Genomic DNA, 13,051 nt, shown 5'->3' with positions numbered 1-13,051 from the left:
AACGCCAACATTCCAGAGTCCCAATAGCATTTCCTGTATTGCCACTTTATACCTACAACATCATCTAGTTTCTATCCAAAGTTTTAGTTCAGAAAATAAGGCTGCTACTGTGCCATGTGTCCCCTCAGGGAACCTGAAGCACTGGGGTTCGCATTTCCAACCTGGCATCTCATCAGAAGAGGGAGTTGCTTCCATCTACCCAGCAGGTGACTCCCACATCCACATTCCGGGGTCAGTGCTGCCTCAGCTGCGTACAGAAGGGAGGTCCCCCAGCCTGGCACATTCAAGTCTGCCCAAGCGCTGGACCAGTCCCCGCTGGCTTCCTGTCTTGGAAAATGGCTGCATGGCCCATTTCCCAGGCCGAGCTCCGGACTCCTTCCTGGATCCCAACGCTCCCCCTCCCATGTTCTACCAGTCAGCCGAATCTCCTGATGTCTTTGCAATCCATCAGTTCTTCTTGGACATCCAACAGTACTGGCCTCCCGCAGGCCATCTTGGCTCAGATCATCACTACTTCTATCCGGGGATAACCTCAGCATCCTCCGGGAGGATCTCTTGGACCCAACCCATCTGCTCCATGGGAGGAATCTCTGCTAAACTCTCGATGGCTGCCCGCTGCGGTTAGGATCAAGCCACCTCCAAGCTTGGCAGGGCAGGTCTTTTGGGGCCCAGGCCAGCTCTTTCCCCAGCATCATCTTCTGCTGATCCCTGGTTCCCTGGCCTTGCCAAACTAATAACTGCCCCTTCAGCACAGCAGGCTCTCCAAGTGACAGCTCTGCCATGTGTCAGGGACCATCTGCAGGGCTTTCCAGGCACAATCTCATTCCAGCTTCGTGACAACTCTCTGAGGTGGGGGGTGTCTGTCATCACATCCCCATTTTGCCAATAGGAAAACTAATGTCCAGAGAAGCCGAGGAATCCGTCCGAGGTCACAGAGCTAACACAGGATAGAGTGGGATTCAACCCAGGTCTCTCTGACTGCCCTGCTGGCTCTGGTACCACTAAACGTCCCACAGACAGAATTCAGATGGCACTGCGTTTATTGCCCCTCCGCACAGTGAAGCTCCTGGTAGGAGAGGTTGGGGGTCTGAGCGGGACTCATGGAGTCAAGGGGGCTTGGGAGATCAGGCAGTGTACCGGGTCTGAATTTTTCACCCTTGGGGTGGGGTCTTCTTGAAGGGTGTTGAGCTGGGGAATGACATGGTCTGGCTGATGTTTCCCTGAGATCCTGTGGCTGTGAGCAGGGAGACGGGTCAGGGCACTGCGCATCCAGGCAGAGGGGCCAGAGCGGGAGCAAGTGGAGACTGGCACAGAGAAGCTGCGGGTGTGTTCTGCCAGGGAGCCCCCAGGACTGGGGCGACGGCAGGGAAGGGACTTTGTCTCTGCAGCGGCCAGCACTGTGCTGGGCACAAGGCAGACAGACACCTAGAGCTTGCTGGATGGAGGACTGAAGACAGAGCAGCTGGGAGAGGAAGGGGGTGCCCCAGCCGCAGCTTGTCCCACGTGTGATGCTCCCACTTGCAAGCCTGCTCCTTGCCAAGGTGTCAGAGAGAAACACCAGGCCAGCAGTGTGCCAAGAAAACCATCTTATTCACTGTCCCCTCCGCTGTGCTTCTGCCGGAGCAAAGCCACTTTGCTTTTCACAGAGCTTTCCCAAGTGCCTACTCCTTGAATATTCACACAACTGCGGCCTCAGGGGGCGGGCAATGGACAGGGGGTGGGGCTAGAGACAGAGGAAGGGCAGAGGGAGGGAGGGAGGGAGGAAGGAGGGAGGAGGGAAGGGAGGTTAGAGGGAGGGTCAGAGGTAGGAAGGAGGGAAGGAAAAGGGGTGGGTGGAGGAAGGATCCAGGAAAGGATGTTTCCCAATTAGGGAGCCAGCTGAGAAAGGCTAGAAGGCTCTAGGAGATGGAGGGACAAGACAAAGATTGTCCAGATGGCTAGAGGCAGCCTTGGGACAGGGCCACAGACCTCCCTGCCTCCCTCAAACCCTGTCACCCTTTATCTTCACCCATCCCTGGCACTGGGGAGTTCACAGTCAGAGCCCTGTGGCTGAGCTGAGCCTGAGCAGAGCGTGGCTCCCCTCCTGGCAGGTGGCAGCGGCTGGGCGGGTGCTGGTGGGCGAGCGGGTTGGGCCAATACCCTCATAGGTGCTTTCTGTTTCTGGGCATCAGAGCCCCACTCAGCTCCTGCCCCTGAGGTTCCTGGAGGCTCCCAGCTCTTCCTCCTCAGGTCAGGCCGGGGCGCTTGGCAAACTCACCTCAACAACAAACGTGACCTGGAGAATGTGCCCGGGTGCCCGCCACCTCTGCCTGGGCACTACTTTGGTACCAGACCCTTTCAGCTCCTAATCAAAGGCGTCAGTCGCTGATTTTATGGTTCAAGGGAGCCATTCAGGGTGGCTCTGCCTCTGCAAGGTCATGAAATAGTGCCGCGGTCTCCCCTGGGGCAGGGGTGGGGGGCTCCGTTCTTCCATCTGCAGACCCCGGAGGCCAGGAAGCTGACGGGGGAGGGGCCCAGCTCGGGTGGCAGGGAAGTCTGCATACCTTATTTCTTCAGGGAAAACTTCCAAGGAAGCATGGAAATGGGGAGAAGCAATGATGTTTCCAATATCTACGAGGTGCCAGGCAAGAGGAGGGGTACTGACGCGTGTTTGCTCACCTACCTTCATTGCGACCTCGGGGCTTGATTCTATGTGGCCCCTATTATAAATAAAGGAACTGGAGTTCAGAGAGGTTAGGCAATTTGTCTAGAGACACATCACTGACAAAGGACAGTTGGGACTCAAACCCAGGTCCCTGTGACTTAGTGTTAGCTGTGTGCTGCTGCTGGTTCCATATGAACTCATGGGGGCAGGAAAGGGTGAGACCCTGCCCCTGTCCCCAAGGCCAGGAGGTGACAGGGTTGGTGGCAGTGAGCCAGGGAGACTGATCATTTTTAAAAAAATTTAAGTGTAGATGGATGCCCTACCATTATTTTATGTATTTATTTTTACGTGGTGCTGAAGCTTGAATCCAATGCCTCACGTGTGCTATTCAGGCGCTCTACCACGGAGCCACAACCCCATCCTGAGACTGACCATATTTGGACTCTGAGGCTGAGCTGAGTCAAGAAATCCCCCTCGGCCTTTCCACGCTATTTCAGAGATGAGGCATTGGTGGGGGTTGGAGCAGGGACCAATAAATAGCATTAGCTAAGCGTGTCCACCGAGGGACTGGATGTGGCAACCGTAGAGAGCTTGCTGTGAGTCTGCAGCCCGTGGAGAGGTGTGCACGTGTGTGAGATGCGTGGGGGAGGGGCACCAGCAGCGGCAGGTAAGACCCCAAGCCCTTAGGAGCCCATGCACAGTAAAGCCATCTGTGGCTTGGCGACACACAGGAACATGCTGGAGAAGCCCAAGGAAATTTCGGGTAGTGTTGGCTTTACAGAGGATGCCAGCTTGAAGGATGGAGACGTCCAGACAGGGGGTAGACATCAGGACAGAATGGTCCCGATGTTTTAGGGGAGGACTCTTTTGGTCCAAGCACATCTCCACCTCCCAGATCCCAATGTGGCAGCTCCCCTGACCCTAGTCTGGCTCCAGGGAAGTGGAGACACCAGTGGCCAGCAAAGTTAGGCATAAGGTCATCTTGTGCTGTCCAAGAGCCAGCCAAGAGCCTGGTGTCTTAACGGGCAGTACTGTCAGCTTGGCATTGTGGGGGTCCCCTGGGGGTGCTAGAGGGTGGCAGCCAAGTCCCTCACCTGGCTCCATTCCGTCAGACGCATATGGCTCACACCCAAAAGCCTCACGGAATGCAGGGGCCAGGGACAGTTTCGTTTCCACCCAGACGCGTCCTAACAAGCACTCTGTGCGGGGAGCACCTCTCTGTAGGTGTGCACTGGCTGCTTTCCCAGTCTCTACTCATTATCCCATTTTCCAGATGTGTGAACAACTCAACAGAGGTGAGCTGACCGCCCAAAGCCACACGGCGACCTGGCACAACTGGGACTTGAACTTAAGGCATCTGACCTCCAAATCTGACCTCTGGCCTCCACCAGAGTCCACAGTAATGTGACAGAAAGCCCCCTGTATAAAGAGACATGGAGTAGATTTCTTCTAAGACTCTGGATCAGAAAGAACTGGGCTTCTTTTACAAAATATCTCCCCTTATTACATGCAACCTGGGAAACTTTGTTCTTCTCTTTGTCCTGGCCCCCAGGAAGCTCAGAGGCACACTGGTCTATCTCCAGCAGCCCCCACCACCAGGGGCAGGCAAGGCAAGCGCTAACTGAACTTAGCCATTATGTGATTTTCCTCCTTTCAATTTACATCCATCCCAGTCCCTCGCCTCTTATTATTTATCTCGTCCTTTCTTTATTGGTTGGAGGAGGAAGAACTCAACAGAGTAAAATCGTGTGAAGTAATTTTCACAGCTTCGAAAAGTTTTTCATAGGAAGATATCGACACACTAGGAAAAAAAAAATGTCCTCTGCCTGATACCATGTTCTGTTCAGAAGAGAGGGTCTCCAGCTGGGCACGGTGGTGCACACCTGTAATCCCAGCGACTCAGGAGGCTGAGGCAAGAGGATGGTAAGTTCAAAGCCAGCCTCAGCAACTCAGTGAGAACTTGTCTCAAAATAAAAACTGAAAACAAAAAGGGCTGGGGATGTGGCTCAGTGATAAGGTGCCTCTGGGCTCAATCTCTATACCAAAAGAAAGAGCCTCCTATGCCATGGGGCTTGGGTGGTGAAAAGCAAGAATCGTGGGGATTTGGGGACAAATCTAGGCAGGCCCTACCTGCTTTGCCCTGGAGATAGAAACTGTTCCCTTTTTGAAGCTATCCCCAGGAGAGCCAGCCCTGCCTAGGAGATGGTCCTTGTTGGAGGAGCCCCCTGCTGTGTGGAGGGCACAAAGGTCACCTGTGATGGAGGTGACTGAGGACCTGCAGCAGGGACCCGGCCGAAGAGGTTGCCTGGGTCCTTCTGCACCTACTGTGGCTACTCCATGCCATTGTGGCTGCTGCACGGCCAACCTTTTGCCCAGTACCTGCCACAGCGAGGTTGTGCTGGGGACAGAGCCCCAGCAGCACCCATCCCCCCACTTCAGTTCCCTTGTTAATGACCTTCACGACTGCCATGTGACCTTGGGTAAGTCACTCTGCCTCATCAGTCTTGAGTTCCTGAATGTGCAGTGTGAGGACTGGGCCCACCAGCAGTCTCAGCCCAGGTGGACCCTCAGTGGGGAGTGACCGGCAGGTAAGTGTTGCTATGAATAAAGGAATGGAGCCGGGTACTTAGCTCAGGCACCAGGTCATCCACTAGCAGGCGCTTCCTTGAAGGGAAGAAAGGAGCCGTGTGCCCACAGCTACCAGCAGTCAGGCTGCCCCCGCCGCCCCTGCCCCTGCCCACCGAAAGGATGCTTTCCCTAGACCGGTGGTCTCCACAGGGACGGTTTTGCCTCTTGGGGGATATGCAGCAACACTGGAAAAGCTGTTTGGCGGTCAAAGTTGGAGAAAGCCACAGGACAGCCCCTGCTCTACCCCAGCAAAGAATGAGGGCCCAGAAAGAGCAGTGCCCAGCTTGAGAAAGCCCGCCCTGCTGAGAGGGGCAGCTGACCACGACTCTGCCTTGGGCCTGTTGAGTTTTCAGGGGCTCCTGAGTTGTGCTCCATGGAACTTTCCGGCACTGCCGTTCGCTGTGCAGGTGCAGGGTGGTACTGTCAAACTCCTGGGAGCCCCCGGGGCACGTCCTCGACTCTCTTCCCTACAATTACCCTTCCATCTTCCCCATTTGGATGTGGTGCCCCCAGCCGGCCAGCTGCAGGTGCCCCAGGTCTGGGTAGTCACCTCTTCTCTCCACCCGCCCTCTATCTCTCCCATCTCTGCTGCTGCCTCTTGGCCCCAGGTCTCTATTCTGGTCCACCGCCACAAGGTACAGACCGGTCTTTTGAAGGCCTCCTGCCTTCTGGAGTCTCCCTTCTCCACAGGCAGCTGGAGGGCTTTCTGAAAACAGAGAGCAGATCCCTCTACACCCCTGGCCCAGCCCTCCAGTAGCAGTGGCCCCTTGGGAAATAAGGCAGTGCCTGACCTTGGCCTGAGCCTCCCTGGCCCGCCCCTCCCACCTCATGCCTATTGGCCACCCTGAGTGGGCTGTCCTGCCTCAGGGAGCCTGCTGGTCTTTTCCTTCCCCTGGAAGGTCATCTTCTGCGTCCCTTTTGTGGTTCAGGTTGTGGCTTCCACAGACCTCAGTCCTCCCCAGCCTCCTGAGAACACCCCTGCTCTGCTCTAACCAGAACACAAATCAGCCATGCTGTCACCATCAGGACTTAGCCCTGCCCTCAGCCATGACCCAGGTGTTCAGTGAGCATGTGCAGAATGAATGAAGGAACAGAAGTATGCCTGGCAGCCAGGTGCCTCGTACCCCACGGAGGTGTTGCAGGAGAGTGTGAGAAGCACTGAACTCCCCCAGGCTTCTCAGCTGGAGAAGCCTCCCCTTGCACCAGCCCTTGGAGAGACCCCACATGAAACTAGGCTAAACCTGGAAGCTAGGGGTGCAGCCCTCTGGGCCTTGTGTGGCAGGAAGTCTGAGGTAGGATGAATGTTCCAGATACACCAAACTCCATTTTCAGATAAGGAGACAGAGTCCACCAGGCTTTCTCCCCAACACTTCACCACTGAGGTTGGTCCCTTGCCTCCCTCACCTCTGACATTCTGGGTCCAGCCACCTGAGGCTCCTTCTACTTGGTACCTATGTGACTATGTCCTAGAAGTTTTCAGTCTGGGGAGACTGACACAGAAGATTTATTTTCCAGCCCTGCTGGATTTCCTACTGAGCCTTTCTGAAACCCTCTTCTCCAAAGCCAGCTGTGATAGGACCATTAAGCTAGTCCTCAGGCTGGGCTCCACCAAGATCCCCAGATCGTCTTCACTAAATCAGCTAATTCCAGTGAAAAGGAGTTGGTGTTCCCTCCCAAGAAGAAAGGCGTAAAGAACAGAGGAGGTTAAAGAGACAGAGCAAGGGCTGGGGATATAGCTCAGTTGGTAAAGTACTTGCCTCGCAAGCCCGAGGTCCTGGGTTCACTCCCCAGCACTGCCCCCCCCCCCAAAAAAAAAAAAAAAAAAAAAAAAGAGAGACAGAGCAAGGAATTAATGAAAGACAGATGTAACAAGGGACCTCCAGGGTGCAGCTATGTAGCAGGGACAGAACGGAAGGCCTATTATGGTCTAGTTGTTATGTGCTTTCTGAATTCATATACTGAAGCCCTAATTCTCAATGTGAACAAGGATAAGTGGAGATGGGAACTTTGGGAGGTGATGAGGGTTAGCTGAGAACATGAGGAAAGGGTCCTCACACTGGACTGAGTGCTCTGAGAAATATAGACTCAGCAGCCTGCTCCCTATTTTGTGAGCAGCTGGCCACCTGCAGGCCACCTCACCAGAACCCCAACAGCTGGCCTCTCCATCTTGGTTTCTCAGCCTCCGAAACTGTGAGAAGGGACTGCCTGTCCTTTAAAGGGCCCAGTCCATCATATTCTGTGGTCAGCCAGAGCTGATTAAAACAACCCCCTTCCCTGCTCCTTCCCTGACCTGGGTGGTCTACAGGAGGATAGCCCCTGGCCATGGACAGCCAGCTCATCCCTCCATCCTGAGCTGTGCTCCACCCTCAGCCGGGATCCGGGGGCGGAAGGCGTGCCTGGTACTCAGGAGCTGCACCATCTTGAGTCTCGTCTTTTCCACCTCTGAAAGCCCGATGACAAATACTGACCCAGAAGTGCTGCTGGCCATCGCATGCCACCATGTGAGTCATATGAAGGTCTTCAGTAAGTGATGGCCGTGGTGTGAACACAGGTTGGGGACAATGGTGTGAGGGATGCTGCCCAGGCGAGGAAGAACATCATCAGGTTACAGGACTTGCTCCCACTAGTGCTCAGCCCAGGGCTGGCACAAAGTAGGCACAGGGGCCACCCCTGAAGTCTAGGCTGTCTTGCAAAGGCTCTAACAGCATGCTGGATGCAGCCTCAGGGGGACCTGGAGGACGTGGAGGGGATGGGTGCTCCCGAGGCTCAGCTTTGCCAGGACCGTGTGTTCTGGGCTCAGGGCTCTCCTGGGAGCACAGACACTGGGCTCCACACAGGCCCTGGCCTTGCAGCTCTGCTGAATGCCTGGGAGTTCAAGGTGCCACTGGGGGCCTTGGCAGGAGCTGCTGCTCCTGGGCAGAGTGTCCTGCTCCCTCCATGGTTATACCAGGTCTCCTGTCCTGCACACACTCCGTCATGTCTGTTCACATTCTATACCCCACCCCATGCCAAAATGTATTTGAGAGGGAGTTAATGTTGGCTGGTGACACCTATGATTGGAAGAAAATTTAGTCCCCCTTCCCTACGTCCCTGGCCTGGGCTGGGGGTCACCAAAGATACAAAGAGTGAGGTAAGGATCTCAGGGAGGGTGTGAGCAGATGACTGACTACGGTGGGGACAGGCTAGTCCAGAACACAGTGGAGGTGGCGGGGTGGGAAGAGAGAGAGAAGGTCAGAGACAGAGAGACAGAGACAGGCACCAAGAGACTGAGAGAAAGAGAGACAACCATAGAGAGTGAAGGAAGGAGAAGGAAGGGAAGTCTGAATTTTGCAATTTGTGTATCAGTTGTTCCTTCTTGCTTCCAAATGCTTCTTGCTGCTGGCAGCCCAACCTCAGAGCAGGGCTCCACTGGGTAGTCAAATACTTAGTTCTATTTTTAATGGCAACCCAGAAGCTGTTTGTGAAAGGGCAGGATGACATGGTGGGAAGAGCTTTGTAGTGAGACAGAGCCTCAAATCTGGTCTGGCTGCCGCTGGCCAAGTCCTGAACCTCCCTGGGCTTGTTCCTTGGTTTGCAGGTGGGAGTAAAGACAGCACCCTTTCTTCTCTGGGCTGTTGTGAGCCTGTCTGGTGGGACAATGCACAAGCTCTGCACACTGAGTATTCTGACACGGGTCCACCAGAGAGGCACATGAGGAGGGGAAGTTAGCTGCTTTGGGGGCACAGCGAGGCTGAGACAAGGGCAGCCCTGGTGATGCTAGGCGCAGCAATTATCCTTGCCAGATTGCATGGACACCTTGAGCACACAGAGGGCTGGGCTTTCCTAATCCAGCCAGATCATTTATGAGAAACAACCGGGAAACTGAACCAGCTGTTCCGCGAGTTGCCAGCAGACCCATCAGAGTTCTGCGGCTGCACCCAGAGCTTCATGAGTGGCTCGCTGCAGTATTTCCTCAGTTTCAGCTCAGATGTTTGATCTTTCCTCCTCCAAGCCCCTTTTTGGTTTGGATGTAATGCTTTGGGGGAATTTTGCAAGAGAACAGGTGGAAATAATGCGTTTCACACACTAAAGCCAGCATGGAGGTACCTCTCTCCAGGCCCTCAGCAAGTGACCTGGGGTTAATGTGCTGTCTAGGTTTCGGCCCTGGCCACTTGCTGGCAGGCATCGTAGGTGGTGTCAGCAGCTCTGGGAGCTCTCGGCTTCCAGGATGTGTTTTTATGAGATAAGCTGGCAGTTCCCACCCACTTATGGGATTGTCATGATGATTCGAGCCACATCAAGGAATCCTGAACCAGCTCTCCTAGCCCTGGGTCCCAAGAGGATGTTCTGTCCCTGGGCTGTATAGCCCGATTGGCCCTCAGAGCCCCGAGCTTTGGGGAAATGACAGAGGCATCCCAGTTCTTTCCATGAAGTCCCCCAGATGGCTCCCTCTGCCAGCGGAGCCAGCTGCCCAGATCAGCTCTGGGCTGTCTTGATGAACAGCGAGTGCAAACGGCTCGAGGCAGCTGGCAAGATGCTAAGTGCAGCATCAATCCTAATTAGGATGAGGAATTAATAAAGAAGGCATTGGAGTCCCTGTGCAGGCCTGGCGTGCTGGGGTGGAAGAGTTAGTTCCAGTTTCCACTGGGAAACTAGAAGGCCCCAAGTCCACCCATTTCTTGGAAGGGGGGTGACGGGCCACATGACTTACTGTACCACGCAGAGTGGAGCCTATGAGATAGAACACGGGGGCACTGCAGCCCCTGCTCTGTATCCAACTCAGGTGCTGTGGCAGGTAGTGACGTGGGTACATTCTCCAGATGAGAGGAGTAGGTGTTCTGATCTGAGCAACTGCACACCCAAAATGATGTTTTTCAAAAGAAAAGAGGAGGGTGTGATCGTGGGCCCAGTGGCTCCTTTGTGTGGCTGTTTCCGAACTGTTAACGGCACATTCTGCTAATTGAAGCCTCCTCGTAGCCCTGGCATTAAGTGTCAAACTGCAAAGGGCAGAGCAGCCCCATTTTTTAGATGTGTGTGGAGGGGCAGAGGTGGGCAGGATTCAGAGGAGAACAGGCATGATCTGGAGGGGACAAAAGGAGCAAGTTCCACTTCTCCAAGCAGCCACAGCTTTACAGAGCCTCCTTTCAGATGACTCTAAATGCGGCTGGGAAAATGCTCTCTGCCAGCCTCTGCCACATCCCCACATGCTGAACTAGTGGCAGGGGATGAAGCTGCGGGAAGGGTGGTGAGGATGGAAGAACTTCCAAAAAACCGGAGGGGCGGCCTGAACACACGGGGAAGGGTGACAAAAAGAAACTCTGTCCAATTGTTCTTTGAAATAGCAAAGCTACGCTCTACCAACTCCCCCCCTCCCATCTCCAATCTGAGAGCCAAGACCAAGCAGCCAAGACCAACCTGGCCCGGACCAGACAGCCCCTCCACTGCCACCTGTTAGTTCAAGTTCCGCAATTGGGCTTAAGGATGCCCGGTAGGCGCCCTTTGTCATCCAAGGCATCCAGTCGGTCCCTCCCGTGGGGGCAGCTGTCCCCACAGTCCCGGGAGGACCCAATCCCGGCCCCCAGATGCATTCCAATCTCACCACACCTACTATTCCACTGCGTGGAGCATTTGGGGGTCACAGCGTCCCGCCCCAACCGGGCGGCCACGCCCCTCTCAAGTCCGTGGATGGCCCTGCGCACGCCAATGTCCCTCCCACGGAGGTCTCCCGCAGTCACTCTGCCTAGGGGCTGCCACCAGGGCTCGCTGCCTCAGTTGAGAGACACTCGATGTCGGCTCCCCCCACCTCCCCACCGCGCATGGAGGGATGGGCAGGTGTAAAAGGAAGTGGCCGTCAGCCAGGGTCAACCTGGTTCCCCAAGACCCGCTCGGGGCCCAGCCCCCACTCCACCTCCCCCCACGACCCGCGGGGGCCAGGAGCGAAAGCCTGGCGGCCCCAGCGCTCCCCGCCCCCAGCCGGCCCCGCCCCAGGATGGCCAGTTCCCATAGCAATCGCACAGACACCGGTTGCCAAGCAACCTATCCCCCTCCTCCTGCGTCCGCTCCCCCCAACCCTAGTCTCCTCCCGCCCCCACGCCAGCCTTCACCTCCCCCGGGGGCGCCGGCGCGGCCCCTGGGGATCACTCGGGTCTTGGGTTGCGCGCGCGCGCGAGTTTCGGTGTGTTTCATTGTGTCTGTGTGCGAGGGGGTGTGCGCGTGCGAGTGGAGAGTTTGTGGGATCGGTGTATTGGGGAGGTCCCCAACCGGGAAGGACCTGGGCTGGTGCACAGCTGGCCGCGAGGGGACCCACCCACCCGCTCTGGTTCCTTTGTGTCTCGCGCGGAGCGGGCGCCGCGCCCACCCCCTCCCTCGGCCGGTGCCCCAGGCAGCGTGTGTGTGTCCGCTGTGTGTGTGCGCACTGGGGGGAGGGGTCCTTACCTTCGATGCAACACACCCGCCACAGTCCCGAGTGGGTGAGGTCGCCGCGAGCGCGGCGGGGCGGGGGCCCGTCGTCCATGGTCAGGTTGGTGCCGTTGCAGATGTGCGCGCTGGAGTAGAGCCAGTAGTCGGTGCCGATGGCGATGGCCATGAGTGAGAAGGCGGCGAAGGCTCCGGCCGTGGTCAGCAGCATCTGCAGCCCGCGGTCGCATCGCACCATGGTGGGCGCCTCATAGTCCGCCGCCCGCCGGCCCGGCCCGCCGCGCCCGCCCGCCCTCCTCCCTCCGCGCGCCGCTCCGGGGGCGCCCGGGCTAGGGGGCCGAGGGCCGGGGGGCGGCGCCGCGCTGCGCGCTCCGACCCCGCGCCCCGGGCGTGCCTGCGCTCCGGCCGCGCGGGGCTCAAACTCCGAGGCGCCGCGGCGAGTGCGGACTGCGCGGGCCGCCGGGCGGGCTGGCGGCGGCGGCGGTGGCCGGGGGCTCCTCCCTCTCGGCCCGCCCTCCCCGCTCGGCCCGCGCCTCCGCCCCGCGCCCTCCGCGCCTCCGCGCCTCCGCCTGCCGCCGCGCTCCCGGCCCGCGCCCCGCGCCCCACGCCCCTCGGCACCGCCCCTCGCGCCCGGGCCCCGCCCGGCTTGGCGCTCCTCTGCGCTCGGTCTCCCCCAGCCCGTCTTTTCCCTCCCCTCAGCTCCAGTCCCTGTGCCCCTTCCCTTCCCCTCCCTCGCGCACTCTCTTCCTCTCCCAGGGTTCATTCACATTATTAGAGCTCAGGAAGCCGAGGCAAGGGTTCCCCAGGAGGACGGAAGGAAAGCCGCGTCTCCAGCCACCGCGTTTACCCAACCCAGGACACCCTGCCTCGCCTTAGGGACTCTGTAATACGTGAGAGTCTCTCCTCTCCTCTCCTTTCCTCTCCTCTTCTCTTCTCTTTCTGCTGTCACTACTTCCTCCATGTGCATGTTTGTGCTTCTACCTCTCGATGAAGGTAGAGGAATGAGTGTGGGAGTGAGAGTGTTCATGTCAGATTTCCAGAAGCCCCAGATGTGCTCAGAGCTGGGAGACACATTCATGACCAGGCTCTGGTCACCCCGCTTCCCAACCCAGGTGGCTTCTACTCTTGCCAGTTCCTCCAGATCCCCTGGAAGGGGCTGAGAGGACCTGGACTCTGGGTGGAGTGAGGATGGGTCCTTCTCTATGGTCACATTTCTGATGGCTTATTATTGGCTAAAGCCAATATCCAACTATATGAGATTCAATTATTCCAGCCCCCAGCCGTTGCCCACTTCCTCCACAGCTCTTTCTTAATACCTTTATTTCTATCTTTTGCTCTACTCGAGCTTAACTGGCTTTCCTTCATCTCCCCTTTATTGGCAGC

General features: G+C 57.0%; 1 protein-coding gene across 1 annotated transcript in view; it reads right to left on the bottom strand.

The window, feature by feature from the left end:
• CACNG4 (calcium voltage-gated channel auxiliary subunit gamma 4) overlaps positions 1–12,218 on the bottom strand; it is a 55,883-nt gene extending 43,665 nt beyond the window's left edge. The window contains exon 1 of the mRNA XM_079131609.1: positions 11,687–12,218. Within this exon, the coding sequence (XP_078987735.1) occupies positions 11,687–11,906 (220 nt within the window). The 5' untranslated portion in view covers positions 11,907–12,218. The remainder of the gene's footprint in view (positions 1–11,686) is intronic.
• Between the last annotated feature and the right edge of the window lie 833 nt (positions 12,219–13,051).

Source organism: Sciurus vulgaris (assembly GCF_902686455.1).
Source record: "Sciurus vulgaris genome assembly, chromosome: 3".
NCBI lineage: Eukaryota > Metazoa > Chordata > Mammalia > Rodentia > Sciuridae > Sciurus > Sciurus vulgaris.
Note: the sequence above shows the minus strand (reverse complement) of the source record. Positions and strands in the feature narration are given on the sequence as shown.